The 22460-nt window shown below is 38.5% G+C and overlaps 2 protein-coding genes across 5 annotated transcripts in view; one reads left to right on the top strand and one right to left on the bottom strand.

Moving 5' to 3' along the window:
- Positions 1 to 22460, bottom strand: part of CENPP (centromere protein P) — a 318318-nt gene that overhangs the window by 73923 nt on the left and 221935 nt on the right. The gene's annotated exons all lie outside the window — the stretch shown is intronic.
- Positions 12194 to 22460, top strand: part of ECM2 (extracellular matrix protein 2) — a 39525-nt gene continuing 29258 nt past the window's right edge. For all 3 annotated transcript variants that reach the window (XM_084635182.1, XM_084635181.1, XM_084635180.1), the window contains exons 1-2: positions 12194 to 12385; positions 19669 to 19987. In XM_084635182.1, the coding sequence (XP_084491308.1) occupies positions 19693 to 19987 (295 nt within the window). In that variant the 5' untranslated portion in view covers positions 12194 to 12385; positions 19669 to 19692. The remainder of the gene's footprint in view (positions 12386 to 19668; positions 19988 to 22460) is intronic.

The raw sequence follows: 22460 nt of genomic DNA, 5'->3' as shown, positions 1-22460 counted from the left end.
GCCCTTATCCATGGAAACTTACTAAATAGTCAGTAAAGACTCAGATGCTGTGGTTCAACAATTGAAGCAGAAGAAAATGGAAAAAATACAGACTAAATATTTTCTTCTAAAGGAGCAACAGCACTTGACATTCAGAATTAGTCAACAATTTTGTATACATCAGTGTATACAAAAACCAAACTGTGTATTCTGAAACAAATGCGGAATAGCTTTTTTATCTTTAAGGATTAGGTTTACAAAAGCAGAATCAAATATATTACAATCCTAAAATACATTTACAACATAGTGTACAGAGAATTAGTCAGGTCCCCAACATTTTCTCTGTATACAAAATAATCTTTTTATAGTTATTTACAAAGAAAAAGGATTTGATTATTTGTTAGCAGTGTTTCCAACTCATTATTTGATGAGTCTCATGGTATTTGGTATTTTTCTTGAAGCCCTGGCTCCTGGAATCAGGTAATTAGGTGAAAATTTCAGCTTTCATTAAATAAATAAAATAAAATAAAAAAAGAAATAAAAAGGAACTCTGCAACTGGAGGCAATAAAAAATCCCCCAAATTATTTATTTATTTCAATCTTGTGATTGTTTAGCATTTAGGGCTAGTAAAATACTATGTTAGGATAGTACTTTTCATGAGGAAATGTATCCAAATTATGCTTCAACCTAAAATGCCTCTGCTAAATATATGAAGTTAGTAAAATTTTCATGACTATGCCATGTATGGTAGGTTATTAAACAGAGTTAAATGATGCCTAAAGAACATTAATATTGCGAAGTGAAGCGTCCCAAGGAAAATACCCAAGTTAAGATTGAACATGATAGCTTTAACTCTGCCCTTGGAGCTCATGCATTATTACAGTCTTTAGTTACAGAATCAGATATTGTTTCCATAGGATCCCTACTTTGTTTAGTGTGGAAGATGGATGGTGCGCTGTAAATGAGGCAATGTGTTTCACCAGTCTTTAAGGCTGTGGTAAGGATTCCTTAAGCACAGCTCACTTTATGCTGACTGTTCCTGAAACCCACAAATGGATAGTTGTCAATAGTGGGTTGGAAAGCACTGCACTCCATCTGATCCTTAGTTGGTGGAGCAGTATTGCAGGCTGCTCCAAGTTATGCCAGGACCCATTTCAGTTCCCAACAGCTACAGGATATGGAGAAGCAGAAAGGTGACTTAGAGACACTTCTTCACTCCCAGCTATACCAGTCATGAATTTTGTGCAGCATAGTATGTGGCCCTGATGGCCTATATTACAGTGAAAGAAGATTTGTGTATGCATAAAAATATTCCATTGAAAGAACCTTGCTTCATTCAATATGCTACTAAAAAGTCTTATTAGATATATGCATTTAAAGATGATATTGAATGATGCCACCAGACTCGATAAGATTGATCGCTCATGGGGCAGAGTAAAGAATTACTCACTTTAGTAGGGTATTGGAGGACTGAACCCATAGTTTGTAGTCTGCAAAGTGCCTTTGAAAATAGCAATATATTAAACCCAATAAATAATAAATCATCGTCACAAGTAACAGAAATTTATACATAATGCTATCCTTACCAAAATGGCAAGGAACCAAAAGAGCATTTTCACCAACACATCAGGCAAAAAAGCAGAACTCACAATTTAGAGTAAAAATAAATCTATTACACGTATAATTGTGTGTAGTGTACAAATACCCAATAGATTACTAAATTCTGTTTTAAAATGTGTGCTGGAAGTATCATGCTAGTACTCTGCTGGGAGGCATTTACATTGATATTGATTTTTTTTCATTTATTATAAAAACAAATGAAACAAAATAGTGTAAAAAGGGAAAAGAATAAGTCCTAGAATGTTTTAAGATGAAAGATTTGCTACATCAATGTGGCATTCCTACTTCTGGCAACTGAATTCTATTAATAATAGAATAACAGAAATGAAGCAAGCTGACTAGCCTTAGGACATGGAGTTGTACAGCAGAAGGATCACGTATTAGGAAGAACAGGATAGACAGTCTGCCCTGAAATTAGAGTATAAACATTTGATGTCTTCCAGAAGTGGAAAGACTTGAAATTTAAGCTACATATTCAGCACGTTCTGTAAATATAGGAGCTGAATAAGAAAATTCTAACTAAAGAGGGTCTTTAGTTTTGGCAGTTAAAAATATAGGAAAAATAAAAAAACTTTGTTTAACCACTGAAAAGTTTTCACAACACACAATTTAAGTAGTCAAAGAATTTGTGAAGGAAAAACCACTACCCTATAAAAGTTCTCAAATCTAAGACAGCAAGAACAGTTGAGAAATGTTATATAAATCACAATGACTTATTTTTGTTAGTAGTTACAGTGAACTGTACAGCAGATACGGTGCATTAAGTTCATACCCAAATACAGTAACAGCAGCAACAAGTTCCTGTAGCATCTTGTCATAGAAAGCCATTCCAACATGGCTTCAAAAATATTAAAACAATGGCTTAATACATCATGCAGGGGTAATGATAATTTTAATAAATTAGAGAAAGTGAGGATGTTTTGACTTTAACCCTAAACAAGAAAATTATCTTTTTTTAAAACTTGACAGTAAAAAGAATACTCATGAAAGGTGTTTTCGACTATTAAACGTGGTGACCGAAATCCTCTGTTTATCCAGTAAATAGGTACAGTTTTGTAGTGCAAGCTTCCTTCTGTGCAGGCCCAGCATACCTAAACTCTCTCCCGAAGGAACTACTTCACAGGGTTAAGAGAATAATTCTAACTCCATGCTCATTCAATCTGTGGCTCTCTACTGAAACTGTCAGTGTCACTAATTGAGTACCTTTCTAGGACCTGAAGAAGAGCTCTGTGTAAGCTAGAAAAACTTGTCTGTTTCACCAAAAGAAGTTGGTTCAATAAAAGATATTACCTCACCCTCCTTGTCTCTCTAATTAGTGACACTTGTGATATAGATAACTACCCACTAGGAAATAAACCAAATTCTTCAGTTTATTTTTATAGAAGGCTATTCAGTAGAGATTAGAAAAGAACAATTTTGGGGTTATTACCAATGTTGGATGGATCTGAGCTGGTGACCTAAAAGTGAATATCTCCGTATCCTATTCCCCTGAGCCATTCTGGTCTCAAGAAGAGGGCACTATGAACAGATATTGGGTTCCACAAATGAGATGAACAGCTAAAAGAACAACAATTCACATAAAATGCTAGGAAACATGAATAAGTTGAATTAAGCCAGCAACCAAGAAAACAGAGTGCAATTAACAATGGAAGAAGGTAAATGAAGATTGGTTACTTGTAACTGGAGTTCTTCGAGATGGACTCCGCATATTTATACTTTTGGGATGCGCCAACTGGTGTAGCTGGGACAATGGAACTCTCTCATAGCCGTGCCTGTTAGAATGCTCATGCACCCTTCCCCCTGCCCCACTATCAACATGAAATGTGTTCTGTGTTCAAGTGGCTATAGAAGTGGGCATGGTGCCCATTGCCGTCTCAGTTTCTTACACCACAAAAGCGGGAATACCAAGTAATACTGAAATTAGGACTCCACAGGAGCAAGGTAGGCAGGCAGGGCTTAAGAAAATGCTGAGTCCATCTTGAAGAATACTGGTTACAAGTAGGTAATCTTAATTTCTTCTTCAAGCGTCATCTACATATTCCCACTCTTGGGATAGTTTAGCAAGCAGTATAGACAGATAGAGGAAGGGAGGCAGGGTCCTCATTAAACAATGATTAGAGCACCTGTCAAGGTTCCTCCCCCACTCTGAACTCTAGGGTACAGATGTGGGGACCTGCATGAAAACCTCCTAAGCTTACTTTTACCAGCTTAGGTTAAAACTTCCCCAAGGTACAAATTAATTTTATCTTTTGTCCTTGGAATAACCACTGCCACCACCAAACTCTAACTGGGTTTACTGGGAAACATAGTTTGGACACGTCTTTCCCTCCAAAATCCTCCCAACCCTTACACCCCACTTCCTGGGAAAGGTTTGGTAAAAATCCTCACCAATTTGCATAGGAGACCACAGACCCAAACCCTTGGATCTGAGAACAATGAAAAAGCATTCAGTTTTCTTACAAGAAGACTTTTAATAGAAATAGAAGTAAATAGGAGTAAAGGAATAACCCCTGTAAAATCAGGATGGTAGGTACCTTACAGGTAATTAGATTCAAAACATAGAGAATCCCTCTAGGCAAAACCTTAAGTTACAAAAAAGACACACAGACAGAAATAGTCATTCTATTTAGCACAATTCTTTTCTCAGCCATTTAAAGAAATCATAATCTAACGCATACCTAGCTAGATTACTTAGTAAAAGTTCTAAGACTCCATTCCTGGTCTATCCCCGGCAAAGCAGCATACCAACAGACACAGACCCTTTGTTTCTCTCCCTCCTCCCAGCTTTTGAAAGTATCTTGTCTCCTCATTGGTCATTTTGGTCAGGTGCCAGCGAGGTTACCTTTAGCTTCTTAACCTTTTACAGGTGAGAGGATTTTTCCTCTGGCCAGGAGGGATTTTAAAGGGGTTTACCCTTCCCTTTACATTTATGACAGCACCACTCTGCCAAACTTTGCATCAAACCCAGCTGCAAGATCCAAAGCATAAAGTTTCGTAAAAGTGTGACTCAAATGCCACGTAGCCACTTCACATATTTCAGTAAGAATATGTTTAGTACAAATGCAGTCACTGTTCTAGGGCTCTAAGATGAACAGAAGAAGATAGTTAAGCTCCTCTGTAACACTCTTCAATACGCTGTCTAACCCATCTAGATGGAGACTGTGCTGGAAGGGTCAGACGTTTAGAGTTATCCACATACAAGATAAATAACTTAGGCAAGGACATGAAGTTTTAAATTCAGATAACATCAGAGTGCTCTCTTTGTATCTAAGGAACGTAACCTAGATTTCCCCTTTATTTGTACCAGGTTTTGGAAAGCATACTGGTAAATTAATACTTTGATTTACATGAAAGTTTGAAATAATTTCAGGAAGGAATTTAGGGTACTGATTAAGAACCACCTTGTCCTCATAAATAGTAGGATAAGGGAATCCACCATCAAGGCATCTAGCTCACTAACTCTTCTAGTCAAAGGGCTTGTTATTATTAAAGCTATCTTTAATAAAGATGAAACAAAGAGCAGCTCACTAGAGATTCAAATGGGGGAGACATAAGCTTGCTCAAAATACATTTAAAGAGTCCTATACTGGTAGGTACAGATTCAATAAGCCCTTTAAAAGTTTTTCACCAACATATGCAAAAAAACCCAATTCATTTCCATTAATGTGAGTATGGAATGCTGCAATGGCTGCTAAATGGAACTTTAAGGAAGAGAGAGACAATCCATTGGTTTTAAATGTAACAAATATTCTAAAATAAGTTACATGGGAGCTGAAACTGTGTCAACATTTTTATCACACACTCAAAACACAAATCTTTTCCACATAAGATTGTAACTTTTTCTTGAAACTTAGATAGTTTCTAGCATTCATTAGCATTTGCTGCACTTCAATAGAGCATGATTTTTCTAAAACTTTCAGTGGCCTGTTGCCCAAGTTGTCAGATGTAATGACTGGCAATCTGTGTGGAAGATCTTCCCTTCTTGCTGGGATAGTGAGACCATTGTTATAGGAAGCATCTTGTATTTGCTGTTGGATAAAAGGAGTAACTCACTGTCCCCTGTTGCCTCACCCATGCTGGAACAATTAGAATCACCCTGGCTAAATCCTGTCTTATTTTCTTTAGGACTTTTTAGGGTGGGGGGAAATGCATGCATCAGACCCATTTCTTTATCAAGGAAAAAGACGTGTGTCAATTATTGACTTTCTGAATCCACTCTTGAGCAAAAGCAGGGGCATCTCATATTGGATCAGGTGGTGAACAGATTTATGCCAATGGCTGAAAATGTTCTGAATCACTGATTCCTTTAGAGACCACTCATACATCTGTGAGGAATCCCTGCTCAGTTGATCTGCTATCTTATTGTGTTCTCCTCTACACATAAGGCAATTGTGTCAATATTGTATGGGATATAACAGTCCCAAAGTTTGAACTCATTGCATGATTGAGACTAATGAGCTCCTCTCTGTTTGTGCAAATATTACGTATGTATTGTCTATGGGCACATAAGTTACTGCATTCTGCACTTGTGGAAGAACACTTTGAGAGCCAGACAGCCAAGCCCTAAGTTTTAACATGTTTATGTGCAGCAGATGTTCTCTGCAGCTTCAAAGACATTGACTGAAAAGATTGTAGAGATGTGCTCCCCTACTCTTATCTTGGACGCATCTATGGTAACTATTAATATAGGGGGAACTGGGTTGAACAAAACTCCTTTGTGGACTTTGTTTGGTTTCAGCCACCACATTAGAGGCAGATGAATTTTTAGCATATTGTCCATGCTAGGTGTGAAGCACCTCAATCGAGAACGTTGAACTTGCTTCATTCTGAGCCTGGCACATGGAATCATATGCCAGAAGGATACCAAAAGGACTACAAATATCAAAAAATATATTACCTTCTGAGAGGACTGTTGAGGATTGTTGTATGGTGTTTAGTTTCAAAACCTCTTTTCCAGAAGAAAAGCCCTCTCTCCTTTCTGGAGTTGAGGATTGCCCAAAGAAAGAAATCCTTTGGGATGGAGACAGAAGGGACTTTCTTTTGTTCATGAGAAGACCCAGCGTTCCAAACAGAGAACAAATGATCTGAATGTCTTTTTCTAATTCTTCTTCTGACGCAGCCGTTAGGAGTCAATTGTCTAAGTAAGTGAAAATTAAAATCCCTTGCCTCCCCAAATATGCTGCTACCAGGCCAGACATATGGTAAAAACACTGGACATAGTGGAGAGGGCAAAGGGTAAAACTGTATATTGGAAATGGTCTAGAGCAAGGGTAAAACAGATATTTACAATAAGAGGGTCTTATAGAAATACTGAAGTACACATCTTTGAGATAGAGAGCAATGAACCAATCCAGAGTAGACAGGGCTAGAGCCAATCAGAGCCAGGGTTAGCATTCTGAAATGAAGCTTCCTGATGCATCTGTTTAAAGCTCTGAGATCTAGCACCGGTTTGAGAATTTGATTGGGATGGGGTGGGGGTGGGGTGGAAGTGTTGATTAGAAAGTATCAGGGAAAGAACTGTTCTTCTTATATAGCTCCTGCTTTCAATAGAGTTTGTTTTTCTGTCCTCAATACCTTCTTGTGGAAAGGGTCCCTAAAAAGGGAGTGAAGGGGGATTTGCATGGAGGAATGGCTGTCAAAGAGGAACAAGGGGGAATGTACTGACTGTGATACCTGAATATATACGTAGGTGCTTTCCTTCTATAAGGAGGAAATAACCCCAGAGATCTTGCAGTGGAGTGTGTCTCCATCAGTTTTTTTACTAAATAGTCCATTCTCTTCAGAGGGTAGATCCTCTATTTTAGATTTGGTTTCCATAGATAGACAGGATGACCATAGCCAGACTTGCCTATGGAGAACTACTGTGGATGACACAGAACTTAAGGTGATCAGAGACATCCGCTAGCTCATGAAATTGAATTGCATTCTCAATGCTGCAGCTACACCCACACTGTCATCTAGAAATGAACCACTTTCTAGTTCCATGATTTGCTGGAAATCATTCAGAGGAGCTGGTTCCTTGTCATCAGAGTGTGTGTTGCACTAAGGCAGTGGAATATTCCCTGGATGTCAGGTCTGGGCATCTCAGATCTGGATGACTCATATCCATAGGTTCAGATGGAAGTTGTTCCAGAACCAGAGAATGAGGTTCTCTCAAGTGCTATTGGTTAAGTAGGGGATGGCCAATATGGGCAGGGCATTCATGGTGGCACCTAAGGATTTAAGTCCTTAAATTAATCTTGCCATTTACCCCAAACTGGCATCACATCACTTGTTTGCTGTACAGGATTCCAGGAGTGTTCCTCTGAGGAGGGAGATGCTTTTTTGGAGGAAATAGTTGAATCTTAGAAGTGAGTGTTGGATCCAGCCCTAGATCAGATACTGAAATAATCAGGGAGATAACTGAGGTATGGAACTGAAACATGGAGACTGGTGATACGGTCTTTCTCAGCAAGCCAGTTGGAGTCTAGGAAGTGGAAATATGGACTTTGGAGATCTCTCCCACTCATGTCTTGGTCTCTTATCAGAACAATGTGATTTAGCTAGATCTGGTATGTCATGCAGGTTGGATGAACATGCACTGTAACCATGATAGTAAGGGGTTGAGCTGACACGTTTGGTTCGAAGGTCTCTTTTTGAGGTCCATACCCTTGGAAAAAACCAGAGGACTTAAGTCCTTAGGTCTTGGATCTGCATGCTGTGAATGGTCTGAAAAATTACCCAAGATATGTTTTAATTTAGCCTTTCTTTTCTATGGAACTGATGTAGTTAGTTCCTGTAAGCTGTCTGGCTCCTTAGGGTCTCTATGGTACTGGTTCCAATGGAGACAGTAAAAATTTTGAAGACAGAAACAGATGACTTCACTATGAGAAGCTCAGTCAACTTGTAACTGGAGCTTGGTGCTGAGGCCAAAGCTCGAGGAGTAAATATGCTACAGGTAGGCACATATGCTGGTAGGCACATCACCAGGAAGTGAATCTCACCTAGGAATTTCAGGCACCAAACATGTGCATTGGATGCTGGGAGGTCAGCTGGGAACACCACACACCTCTTAAAGCCATGCTTCTTTGAACTGAGATCTACCACGTTGGTATTGGTAAGCATTCCTACTTAAAGCTAAAATCCTAATCTAAAAACTATCCTAAAATCTAACTATAAAACATCTTAACAATAACTACACTAAAAGGTAAAAAGGGTCTTTTCTAGCTACAGATCCAAGAGGTTCATGTCCTTTCACTGCTCTGTTTGGAAGCAACTGAGGCAGCTATGGGTGCTACACTCCCTTCTACAGCCACGCCTTTGAGCACTGAGGTGTTGGGTTGGTTGGGAGCATGAGCACTCTTAACAGGAACAGCTATCAGAAGGTTCCATCATCTCAGCTGGACTGGTAGGCACATCCCAGAAGAGGGAATATACAGAGGACACTTGAAGAACTGGCGTCTAATTTTGTTCTGCTTTAAAAGTCAGTATGTAAACCTAAATCTAAAGATGAAGTTTACTCGTATCCAGTCTGGGAAAGTGAGCCAAAATTGGAGTTATCCTCTGAATACGAGTCAGAATCTCAGCTATTGTGCTCACACTAGTTGCAGCCTGTTAGGCTGGAGTGCTAAAAGTGTTAAATGGAGTCAAGAACAGATGCCGCCTGACAAATGGTGTGAAGTCATACTGTCCAGTTCACTCTTTACACACTGATCAATCAGGAAGGGACTTTGGACTTACTTTTTATTTGGACAGCTTGAAAAGCAGGGGGTGAGATCACTATTGTATGCCAAAAACCCTTGTGAAAAGTCAATGAGTAAAGAAAACACAGAACTGATAGCATGAAGTATGCCATGGGATGGGAGTAAAATGCAAATGACACTTTTCAAACATATTAGTATCAAACTGTAACAATAAGATACATTTAGAAACAACAATAGCAGCTGCAGAGGATGTTGGTGCTACATAGTCTGCTCACTGATTACAAAACAAAGGAGAAAAATAAACCATTGATTAAAGATGTAGGATGCCTGTATGTTATTGTCTGGGTATACCACAAAGAGGACAGGAGACTTGTTATGGGTTTTAATCAGGCCACAACTTTATTATATAGATGTCTGGGACTACCCAGCAGGTAAACTGTACAGTGCAGGCAAATCCATGCTTATTCAAATCAATTCTCCGGGGCTTTCACCAGCCCCCTCCGCTGTTTAATCCATGATTATTCAAATCAGTTTTCTGGGGCTTTCACCAGCCCCCCTTTGTTTCCGTCCAGGTACCCCAGCCGACCTATGGCTTGGACCTTACTATCCACCAGCCTCGTAAGAGGGTTAAGGAGGGCTATGAGAATTGGGGGAGGAGGAAGGAGTGTTTGGCTCCCTGCCATACCAATCATAGGAGTCCCTGAACCCCCTCCCCGTTCTGTTCCTTTATCCAGGACCTCCTTTTAAGTCCTTTACCAGGCCATTTATCTGGTCACTGGCTGCCCTCCCTATGGACTACCTGCACTGAACATCCGCCCAATATTACAAAATAAGTTGCGACATATGACCTACCACCTTTTCTATTCACCAGAAAAGGTCCATCCTCACACCCGCTGTGAGGAAGGTGAAAAAACCACACTCCACCAAAGCCAATTCTGGTGGTGATGGAAAAATTTCTTCCCAGCCCCCCTTTAAAAGGGGCAACTAGCATAATATCCCATAGGCTGACTCCTGTTCCCCTTAGGTGAACTCACTAAGTTTCTGACCTTCCCCCCGCCACCCAACCACAAAGCAGAGCCGCCCTTCTTTGGGTAAGTCCAGACAAATTCTGCCCCACCTTTAGTTGTGGTGCAATCATTCTGCATAAATGATACAACACAAATACAGTACAGAAGTAGGGTCTTTCAGCTAATCATATATGATCAGAAAAATAAATGAGCTGTGAGCAAACTCCACTGTTCTTCTGAATAACCAGGCTTGAAATCTTGCTATCCTATTTTTGTCCCTTCTCGCCTTTTCTTCCAGTATCTAAGCTCTCACAATACCCTATTACCTCTACCTTCACATCATCTCTAAAATTCATTCGCTCCCCTCCATATGTACTGCATAAGTCTCTGTCCACCTTTTGTTGATCTCCTGCCTTGACTATTGCAGCTCCTTCCTCTCCGCACTGCTCACCTCTCACTTATCTCCACTTCTCCAGCTACTGACAAATTATCTGTCACTTCGACTCTGCCACTCCCATCTTACTATTGCTTCGACAGCTTTCTCTTTCTGCATTAAATTCAAACCTCTCATCCTTGACTTCAAGGCTATGCACAATTATGTTTTTTCACATATTTCTATCTAATCTATCTGCACCATTATATCCTCCTACTCTCACCTGTGCCTCTTCTCTACACGCCCTACCCCTCTTCGTTCAGATCTCTTGTGAAAAACATATTTCTGCTTTGATGCCTTTCACCATGGAGACAAATGTATTAAAAAACCTGAGTCTTTGAATTTGGTTTTGGACCTTTTTCTGGTGCATTATGTGCTGAACTGTTCTGTCTTATATAATATGCAAGATTCTTTGGGCAAGGATAATTTCTTCCTGTACATTTTGAACAACTCCAAACACACTGATAGAGCTTAATCATTGTTTTCCCTCCATGATTGTAAAGTAAAGCACGATATAACCTAAATAACTGTGTGGAGAGGCAATATGTTTTCTTAGTATCTATTCATTACACACATGCTGACTAGCAATTATGGCAAACTAAATTGTTATACATTCCATAACTGTTGTCTTAGAAATTTCTTGTAGTGTGGCTTCAAACAAAACAAAAAATGTTCAAAAGATTAAAAGGCCCTGGAAGTCTCTCAGTAAACTCCATCTGGTAGATACATTTGTCATTTCTGAAACTAAGCAGGCCCAAAGTCTCACCAAGCTGTGACAGTCTACAAAAACTCAAGCTGAGTGGGAAGGAATTAGCCTCTCTGGCACACAAAGAACTTGTGGTAATTTACCATGTTCCCCCCCTCCCTTTCATATTTGGGTTATTAACATCAATGCAGCTTCTGGGTAGCTGTGCTTCAGTGTCATATTTCAGGATGTAATTACACTTACAATAATAAAGAAAAGGAAAATGCTTCAGTTGTTTATTTTCCATGTGCATGTTGCAGTTATAGTGAAATCAGTTGCTGTAAAAGGACAAAAGAAAAAAAACATGGCAAGTTTTATGCTAAATCTTCAATGAAAAAGTTTGTTTCACATAGATTTTTAGTAGTCTACACAGAGAAATGGGGATAAAAATGTGAATTCTGGAAAAAACTAGATCTATGTTCAGAAAGAAAGATTATGCTTAGATAGGTATACAATCTATCTAAGCATAATAAATCTACAATAAAATCATGTCACCTGGAAAATGATTTCAAAACATTTATAGTAGAATAAGAACGAAATAAACTGCAAATGTTTTCCAGTTTCCTTGAAAATAATGCACTTTCTTGTTACTTACATAAGCATATCATTTACAGAGAGCTTCCAGCTGTGCCTTGTTAGCCTAAGGACCAAATGCATTCTGCTGCTTTTCATTTTCCCAAAGTGAGGTTTTTAGTTTTCTGAATAACTTATTAGATAATTCTCTACACACAGAAGAGAGCAGCGCTTTGTCCCCAGGGAAAGAAGCTATTTCAGACTTCACTAAGGAGTCATCTATCATGTTTCAACAATCCCCACTGTTGCTCTCTTTGTTTTAAAGATATCAGTCTGATTTTGTTTCATTTGCAACCGGAGACTAAATGACACCAAGCAGAATCTACTGTTAGGTTAGATTACCAGGTAATATACATTTTACATTTTCAATTATTGCTTACAGCATGGTGTGGAATGGCTTAAACTACATGTTAATAATGTGGTGTTTAATACTTTGCAAATATGTTTAAAAGTTAACAAGATTAGTTCTTTATAGCAAATACTGTGTATAAAAGCTTTTCTAAATTAAGAAAGTATGCAGTATTGGGTGAGCTGGGCTTCTTTGTTCCATATGAATGCTTGGGATAGCTAATCATAATTAATTTCTATGCAAATTAATTTCAATAGCAGTATATTAATGTTCAGAAATCATTTTAATCCTCCTGCATTGTGAGAGAAAGTGATTAACTCAAAGAGATTTCTGAACTTACTCTGAATAGAGTCAGAAAGAAAGTAAATAATACTCTCTGTGGAACGTTTATAAAGGATCATGTGTTTAGAAATTAACTATTTCCTATCACATAAGGCAAAACAACAAAAAGACTGAACACAGTAAGAAAGAAAAACAAAATAAGTGACAAACAATTAATTACACATTGTAGATGAACAGTAGAGAGGATGAAGAAACTTATATAAGCATGACTTAAACATTTCTGTAGAAAATATGTCCTATTAACCCAAGTGATAAAATATACACTATATCAGGGAAAACTGTTGTTTAGTGTATTAAGCAACAATTACAAGAATATATTAATTTCAGCACCAATTAATACTAGATGCCCAAGTCACAGTGTTGGTGATATGCAATGATTTACAGTTATTTTAATTGTTCAAATCTAATTTTGTTTCAATTTTCATTTGATTAAAATTTGACTACACTATGTTAAATATTATTTTATGTTTGATAATTTAAGAGTGTCAATAGTGGGTGCAAAGGGTAGTACCAGTTGATTCTATGGCCTTTTCTTATCTTACAGGTCAAGGACACTAGTTGGAAAAAAACTGTAGCATTAAATTTTTAGTCAGTACTGAGAAATTAATGTTCTTGATGCTAAAATATAGCACTTGAGTTCACATGTATCAGTAGAAACTGATTATATAAACTAGTTTCACTTTACCTTACAGAAGCTGTAGTTACAGTGTAGTTTTACTCTTTGATACCTGTAACTACTACTACATTCACACAACTGGAAGGATAATTCCAAAGATAATATAATGCAGCTGATACAGCTGAATTCTAAAAATACATGCATGAAGTATGGGAAATGTCTAATAAGTATTTCTGTAATTTAGGTAAACCTCTGGTAAAATGAATGAGTGGTAATTAGCTATCAGAACAATCACTGTTTATTTGCAATGCAATTCTTGTGTAACTACAATGTAATTAGAGTCACAATATTATTAAATATAACCTAAAGATTTAACTGTAAAGATGTCACTGAGTGCTTGATGTCATGAAAAAACATGCTTACGGCTTCTCCTTACAATCAGCTCTTTCATTCAAACCTTTTGAGGTTTGGCCATCTATAGTTCTGTAATCTACTGCACAGATTTATGGACAGTCAAAAGAATGCAAGTCAATTACAAATCACAAAGAAAATTAGGCTGCTTGTCCTTTGTCACATCTGCAATGTTAGGTATCAGGAAATAAGCAAGCTTTGAAAAAGGCACCAGTTAGGATATTTAATGAGTTTCTGTGTGTTGGCATGTTCATTAACATTTGTTTCTCATAAGAAAAAGGTACTAACATTCAGTGCCACAGCGCATACAGCATAATGAAGGGTGTAAATCTAGTAATCAAAAAAGGCACTTAGGTATAATAAATCGTGGATTCTGTTCACAACTCTGCCACTAGTTCTGTATATGAGCTTGAGTGAGACATGTAACCTCACTATACCTCAGTTTACCCATCTGTAAAATAGGAATAACGCATACCTACTTAATTAATGTTTGTTAAAGTATTCATACAGCTTCAGATGAAAGTAGTTAAACAAAGATTATTATTATAAAGAGGTAAGTACAAATTTACTGTTCTAAAACTTATTTACTACTAACTTCCTGTAAAAAAACAAAATATGAAAATTCTGCTATGAGTAGCACGAAAAACATGGAAGCCACCCGTCAAAGTTCCCTACCCACTCTGAACTCTAGAGTACAGATGTGGGGACCCGCATGAAAGACCCTCTAAACTTATTTTTACCAGCTTAGGTTAAAAACTTTTCAAAGGCACAAACTTTGCCTTGTTTTTGAACAGTATGCTGCCACCACCAAGTGATTTAGACAAACAATAGGGAAAGGACTACTTGGAGTCCCTATTTCCCCACAGTATTCCCCCAAGCCCTTACACCCCCTTTCCTGGGGAGGCTTGAGAATAAACAAGATGAGCACAACCCCCTTGGATTTTTAAGACCCCAAAAATCCAATCAGATTCTTAAAAATCAGAGCTTTATTAGAAGAACAAAAAAAGATAAGAGAACAACTCTGTAAGATTAGAATGGAAGATAATCTTACAGGCAGTCAAATTCAAACATAGAGAATCCCTCTTGGCAAAACCTTAAGTTACAAAAAGACACAAAAACAGAAATACACATTTCCTTCAGCACAGCGAATTTACAAGCCAAAACAAAAAAAACCTAATGCATTTTTTAGCTAGATTACTTACTAACTTTACAGGAGTTGAAGGGCTTTCATCCTTGATCTGTTCCCGGCAAAGGTATTATACAGACAGACAAAAGCCTTCCCCCCCCCTTCCAGATTTGAAAGTATCTTGTCCCCACATTGGTCATTTTGGGTCAGGTGCCAGCGTGGTTACCTTAGCTTCTTAACCCTTTACAGGTGAGAGGATTTTGCCTTTGGCCAGGAGGGATTTTATAGCACTGTATACAGAAAGGTGGTTACACTTCCCTTTATATTTATGATACCACCATATGCTTTGTATCAAGAAAAGGAAAACTTGGCAAACCTGCAGTATGAAAATGACCTGACACATTAGCAGAAAAAAAAATCATGGTGATTAAAAAACTGTTTTAAGATCAAGAAACTGAGACAACATCTTACAACTATCTATGCACCAATATAAAGGCATTATTTGAAAGGGGATGTGCTGACTTCATTTCACTAAATTACAGCAATTGCTAACTTGTTATTCATCTATCAAGGATGGTCAATCAGACTTAGTGACATCCTCTAACTCAGTATTATTTACAATTACACGCATTATGTATACAGTCAACATCAGAAACCAAAATCTAGTTTAAGACAGAGGACTATTAAAATCACAGAAAATACAGGTTTTTGTGGGTGCTTCATGTTATAAGAACTAGAGTATGAAAATTTAATGCCCACGCATTTGTACTGTAAATATGGGATTATGGCTTCCAGTTTTTGTACTAGAGAACAGATCTAAATTTCTTACGCTCTGACATTGCTTGCATGACAAGCATGACATCTTGGGTCAATCTCATCACTAATACTGTGCAAACACAAAAAAAATCACAGCTATTTCCTAGAAATATTTTTGATTAAATGGATACCTAAAAAGACATCAACTACTTAACTTTACCTTTCCTAATATTAAATGTACTAGATGTCTTCTATTTCAGCATTTTAAATGGATGTTGCTACTGTAATTTGTGAAACTGTAAATATTAAAAGGAACTTCATTTTTGCCTCAGTTGTTGGGATCCCAAAATATTGCCACTTTGAATCCTGTTTTAAATGAAGTCTAGTTCAGGTGAAAAAATTATTCTAGCTCCTAGGGCAGAGGTCCCCAAACTATGGGGCGTATCCCCACTAGGGAGAGCACAGAGGAACGTTGGGGGGGCATGGCAGGGCCCAGACCTACCCCCAGCCTTGGCCCCTGACCGTGGCCTGGCCACGGCTTCCACTCCCAGCTCTGATCCCAGACCTACTTCCTGCCTCGGCCCCTGGCTGTGGCTCTGTTCCAGCCCCAGCTGCGACCCCAGCCTCAGCCCCCTTGCCCCTGTCCGCACCTGCCTCCCCAAGCAGTGGCCCCACTCCTGTCTCCCAGTGAGGGGGGTGTGTGCAGACCGGAATAAGGAGGGGCATGACCGTGAAAAGTTTGGGGACCACTGTCCTAGGGTTATACAACACTTTCTCTTAAGGCCATGATTAATACTCAAAAGATTCTGGACACTTAACAGAATTTAACTAAAAATTTAATTTACAAGAACAAAAGGTCAGTATGGCTAAGGAAAGCTAGTGCCAGAACAAAATCCCTCACAACATCTCTCCAAAACACAAATAAAGCCCTACCGCACTATCATAATCTATTATTTGCTAAGCTCTAATGAGCTCAGTGCTTTACAAGGCACAAAGATAAATACAAACCCTGCTTGAAGAGCTTAGAAAAGAAAGGAAAGTACTTGCTTTAAGCCTCTCTTGGAAGAATGCCACAGATTTAGTCTAGTCTATAAAGATGGCGTTATAGCCCACGAAAGCTTATGCCCAAATAAATTTATTAGTCTCTAAGGCGCCACAAGGACTCCTCGTTGTTTTTTTTAAAGATGGTGAGGTGTATTCCAAATCACAAGTCCTCATCAGAGAAGGTCCCATTTTCTCATCTTTGTAGGATAATAATGTTAGCATCTACAAGATTGTCACAACAAGTCAGAGGACAAAAGCTGGTGAAATACTTGTCATAAGTACCTCTTTTTGGAGTGCATTCCACACTTGAAAAACAGCTGTGTGACATGCTTGCTGTATTCCAGAAAATGCTGGAATCATGTCTAGTGGGGTTTTTTTTAACCCTGCTTGTTGGTGACAGTAAACATAATTTGATGACTGGTTCAGTGTACTAACTCCAAAAATACAACAAAGAGTCTGGTAGCACCTTAAAGACTAACAGATTTATTTGGGCATAAGCTTTCGTGGGTAAAACGCCACTTCTTCAGTAACTCCATGATCTAGCTATTTTGAGATGTGTTTTTAATAGCGTAGGGAACAACTCAATATGGAACAATCCTTTTAGATTATAGCCCTTGTGTTCTTCACTAAAGATGATTTGGGACACAACAGAAAGAAGTGGATTTGCCAATGTGTGAAGAAACCATCATTCCTGAGTTGCAGAGGTCAGGCAGCCATAAGCAACAGTGGTGGTCAAGGGTTGGAGAAAGCATTCCTTTAATTACAGCCATCAATGAACTCTTGTCTGCTGCCTGGGCTGGAGGCACGATTTGTATCTAACAGAAAACTAACAATTATCATTCTGACAATACAATGAACTACTACCATAAACTTAAATCTAGCCCCAAATGTACCGCCAGTTACTTATTAGATGAGCAGTGAACATGTATTTGAGTGGTATGAATCTGGAAATCTGTTCCATATTCAGGAAGGGATTTCCAGATCCATGCTGCCTGAACACAGTATCCCTGTATCCAGGGCTATATTTGAATTCAAGTGTACTGCTCAACTATAGAGAGTCAAAATTACAAGACTGGTTAGAGAGCTCTGTCATTACAGACTTTATCCAACAGATTGAATTGTCCATGCCAACCTGCCATTTTGGGATATGAGAGCAATCCAGGGTGGATAAAAATCAATGATTAAAATTTTTTTTAAATTGATTTTTTAAATTTAAATAGGATTTTTTTAATAAAATACTTTTTGAGGAAAAACCTATCTAAATATAGTTTTAATTAAGATATATCTTTGAGCTATATGTCTCATCATGGAATAGGGATCATAAATTCTAATTCTATAGTATGAGACAATATATTCATGTAATGCTTAAGAAAAGTTCTGTAAATGAATGTCAATAGTTCATCGATTAGGGACCCAATCTTATGGGGTTCCAGGGGCTTCTGTATAGATTATTTAGGTTAATCTTTCTACCTACCCAATGGGACTCAGTGCTCAGTCTAGAAGATACCATCAGAGATGCTTAGTTTTACAGTTCTCAAACTGTGGATTTGTGTCTCCAGAGATAACATGCTTGTTAACAGCAAAAATGTTTTTAAATAAATAAATAGAGGTTAGAAGTAACAGACCTCAACCCTATTGTCCCTCTGCAAATTTATGTACAGAGTCAATCCCGTACCTCTCTCTAAAAGTGCAAAGTTTCAAAAAGTTCAATAAATAGAAGAATGTTGGGGGTGGAACAGATCTGGACAAAGAGAAGAAGTCTAGAGATAAATGTGAGAAGGGAGGGACAGGCAGTAGAAACAAAAGTGAAACTGTTTGAGCAGCATATTCCAGAAGTCTTGAGGTCTTTCTGAGTGTAGCCTTCATTGATTTGAGATCTACCATACCATTCTCTCACTAGAAAGGAAAACCTACAATGGCAGCAGGCCATAAAAGAGAATCAGTTTGGGAATAAGAACCATTCAAGAAATATATGTTTGTTGATGATGTTTTAAAGAAAGTCACACCAGTCAACTGGTGGAATTCACTTAAGCACTTGGATTCAGAGACTGTTGAAGTGATAATCTCACTTTTAACAGCAGTAACTTCTTCTGACAGTGTAGAAAGAATATTTTCTTCCTTTGGACTAATTCATTCCAAACTGAGAAATCATTTGGGACCTGAAAAAGTAGGAAAGCTGGTTTTTCTTTTCCAGGTGATGAACAAACAGGAAAATGAAGGTGAAGATGACTGAGTTAGCTGCAGAAGCCAATATTTTAAGTTTCTTATGTTGATCTGGCTGACATAGTCAATTTAATTTTTTTTTAATATTTCATTTCACTATTTTCATTTAACTATTTTATTTTAACAAAAACAAACCTGATTTCAAAAAACTTGAATGTTTAACTAAATTCAAAAATTCATATGCTTGTTTTGCTAAAATATTATACCTTTGCTGTTGAAGAAAAAAATCCAGAATACATAACTTTGTTGTTTTAGATAAATAAAACAATTTAAATGTCTGTCTGGTGATGTTCTCCTCCTAATACATCATGGCAAGAAAATCCTCCAAATATTAACGATTAACCTGTTGAATTGGAGACAGTTCACCTCCCAATGACTTCATAAATATCTGCTTCAATTACCTTTGGTAAATGAAATAACCAAACAATCATTCATTTTCTGATATAGCTGTAAAACTAGTCTGAAAAGTTTTTAAAATAAATCACTTAAAAATGTATAGTGTGTACCTTCTAAAAATGAAACCTACATCTATCTCTAAGTTGTGAAGAATATGTATTAAGGTTATAACAACCAACAAGAATGCACTTTTATGTAGAAATCATGATTTAAATCACTGGTCAGGAAGACTTGATTTAATCATAGATTTAAACCAAATCCACCCTGGAGCAGTCTAAGCATTTTCTGAAAACTGTGTTTTAAACTTGCATTACATGACATATACTATAAAAAGCTGTATCTATATCTCACTTTTTCTTTTTTAGGGCACTGCTTGTGAAGAGAAAAACATGCAGACTGCATCTTTGCTTTATTATTTCCTGCTTGTCTGTTGGTGTATTGATTTTGTTGAAAATCAAACAAATGGAATTCCTAGGCGGCAAAGAAGGAGAATGCGCTATAGAGGATCAAGAAAGGGTTCCTCAGCAAACCACAGACCAAACAGACAACCACAGATTAAGACTTCAACTACTGTTGCTGTAGTACCAAGTGTTCCCCTTATTAATATTGATGATGGCATTACAGAAGTATTTGACTCTCTTATAGGTTTGAGTGGACATGAATCCAGTTACAGTGTCTTACCAGGTAAGAAGAAAACAATGATGTTTTGCATTTTACCTCTATACTTAGAAACCCTCCTCACTGTAGGCCACACTTTTCCTTTGCTTTAAAAGAAATTCATGCAACTGTAACTTTAAATTACACACACACACACACACACACACTCTCTCTCTCTCTCATTCAATGGTAAAAAGTGATGTGAATGAAGAGTTAAGATGATATGTAGAGTTGAGCAAAACTCAAACGTCTGCAAACCAGAAAATTCAGTTAAAGTTGCCTGTGCAAACTTAACTCTGCTCTCTCTCAGCAATGCCCCAATATGCTCCATTAACACACACACCTCTTTACTCTGCCAACCCCACAGCTGCTGAAATGTACAAGTGCTTTATCTCCTTTTACAACCCATTCACATTCACCCACAGGATACTATCTAACACTATTAAAGGACAAAAAGGTTGCCCACACCATCTTCCCTCTACCTTCTTTAAGCAATATCTTAATATGCACATACTAGTTCTCAGCACTACTAGATTCAGGAGGTTCCAGATCCTAGTATACACCCACACAATTAGCCAACTCCCCAGAAAGAATACCACATGTACACAATTTAAAAACCATTTCACAGCCTTTTACAACAACCTTACACTTACTCACAGGACACCATCTCACTTTCATTAACCATCACTAAAGCATCAGAATCTTTTCATATTCCACCTCACTTCTGAAAATATCCTTTATAATAAAAGCACTATACCCTTCTATTGACATAACCTACACAATTCTGCATAGAAATTATGCATGTTGCATCCTGAAGGTACACATGCACTTCTTCCCTTTTCTCACACAACAAGAGGGTAGAAAACAGATGTCCTCATATCACAGTCACACCTCTGTCACACTCCTCAAAGTAATCCATAGATGTTGCAAACACACCTCTACCAAGCACAGCTAACTACCGCATCCACCATTCAGTACAGTTAAACCCCTGTGCCCTGCTAATTATAGAATGTACACAATTCTGCACTGAAATGATGTATAGTGGATTCTGAAGATATACATGCAGCTCTTCCCTTTTTCAACACACATCAGAGGGTGCAAAAAATAGACCTCTTATCATAATCACTGCTGTCACAAACCACAAAGTAATCCATAGACATCCTCACCTCACAAACACACTTCTACCAAACAGGCCCAACTACGGCCTCGAACATTTAATGTAGGTACACCTAATACACTGACCGCACCTGGAGTATATCCAAATAATTTCCAATGATTATTAGCCAGCCCCAGGGGAACAGAGGGAAGATGGGGTTCAATGGTACACTGGCAGATCTGCAGGGTGAAGGACGGTTAGGGTTCACTAGAAGAGCTGGTTGGGGTTCAGAGGGGTTGGGGTGCACTGGTAGAGCTGGGGGGTTAGGGTGCAGTAGGTGCCCTGGCAGCACTGTGGGATGTAGGGCTTTTTTAGACTCATAGACTTTAAGGCCAGAAGGGACCATCATGATCATCTAGTCTGACCACTTGCTCATTGCAGGCTGCAGAACCTCCCCACCACTCTGGCAATTGGTCCATAACCTTTGGCTGAGTTACTGAAGTCTTCAGCGAATCTACCATTTATTCTCATTCAAACCAGCAAGTGACTCATACTTCCCACTGCAGAGGAAGGTGAAAAAACCCCAGGGTCTCTGCCAAGCTGACCTGGGGAAAAATTCCTTTCCAACCTTAAATATGGCAGTTAGATCCTGAGCAAATGGGCAAGACCAACCAGCCAGACCCCTGGGAAAGAATTCTCTGTAGTAACTTGGAGCCTTTCCCATCTAATGTCCCACTTCTGGCCACTGGAGATATTTGCTAATAACAGACAGAGAGGGGCCGTATGCCAGTGTAGACAACCTGATCATACCATCCCCTCCATAAATGTATCAAGCTCAGATTTAAAACAAGTTAGATTTTTTGCCCCCACTACTCCCTCCCCTTGGAAGGCTGTTCCAGAACTTCACCCATCCGAAGGTTAAAAACCTTCAGCTAATTTGAAGTCTGAACTTGTTGATGGCCAGTTTATATCCATTTGTTCTTGTGATAACATTGGCTCTTAACTTAAATAACACTTCCTCTCCCTCCCTGGTGTTTATCCCTCTGATGAATTTATAGAGAGCAATCATGTCTCCCCTCAGCCTTCATTTTGTTAGGCTAACCAAGCCCAGCTCCTTAAGTCTCCTCTCATAAGGAAGGTTCTCCATTCCTCTGATGATCCTGGTAGCTCTTTTCTGCACCTGTTGGGATGCACTGGCAGCACTGGGGGTGTAAGAAGGTTGAGGTTCAGGGTGGTTGGGGTTCATTGCAGGGCAGCTGGGAAGTGCAGGGGGATGGGGAAGCCAGTTTGGTGTGCATGGGTGGAGCTGTGGTGTATAGGGTAGTTGGTGTGTACTGGCACATGTGATGCAGGGTGGTTGGGGTGCACCGGAAGAGCTGTGGGGTGCAGAGGGGTCGGAATGCA

Source organism: Lepidochelys olivacea, assembly GCF_965140295.1.
Source record: "Lepidochelys olivacea isolate rLepOli2 genome assembly, chromosome: 7".
Taxonomy (NCBI): Eukaryota; Metazoa; Chordata; order Testudines; family Cheloniidae; genus Lepidochelys; species Lepidochelys olivacea.
Note: the sequence above shows the minus strand (reverse complement) of the source record. Positions and strands in the feature narration are given on the sequence as shown.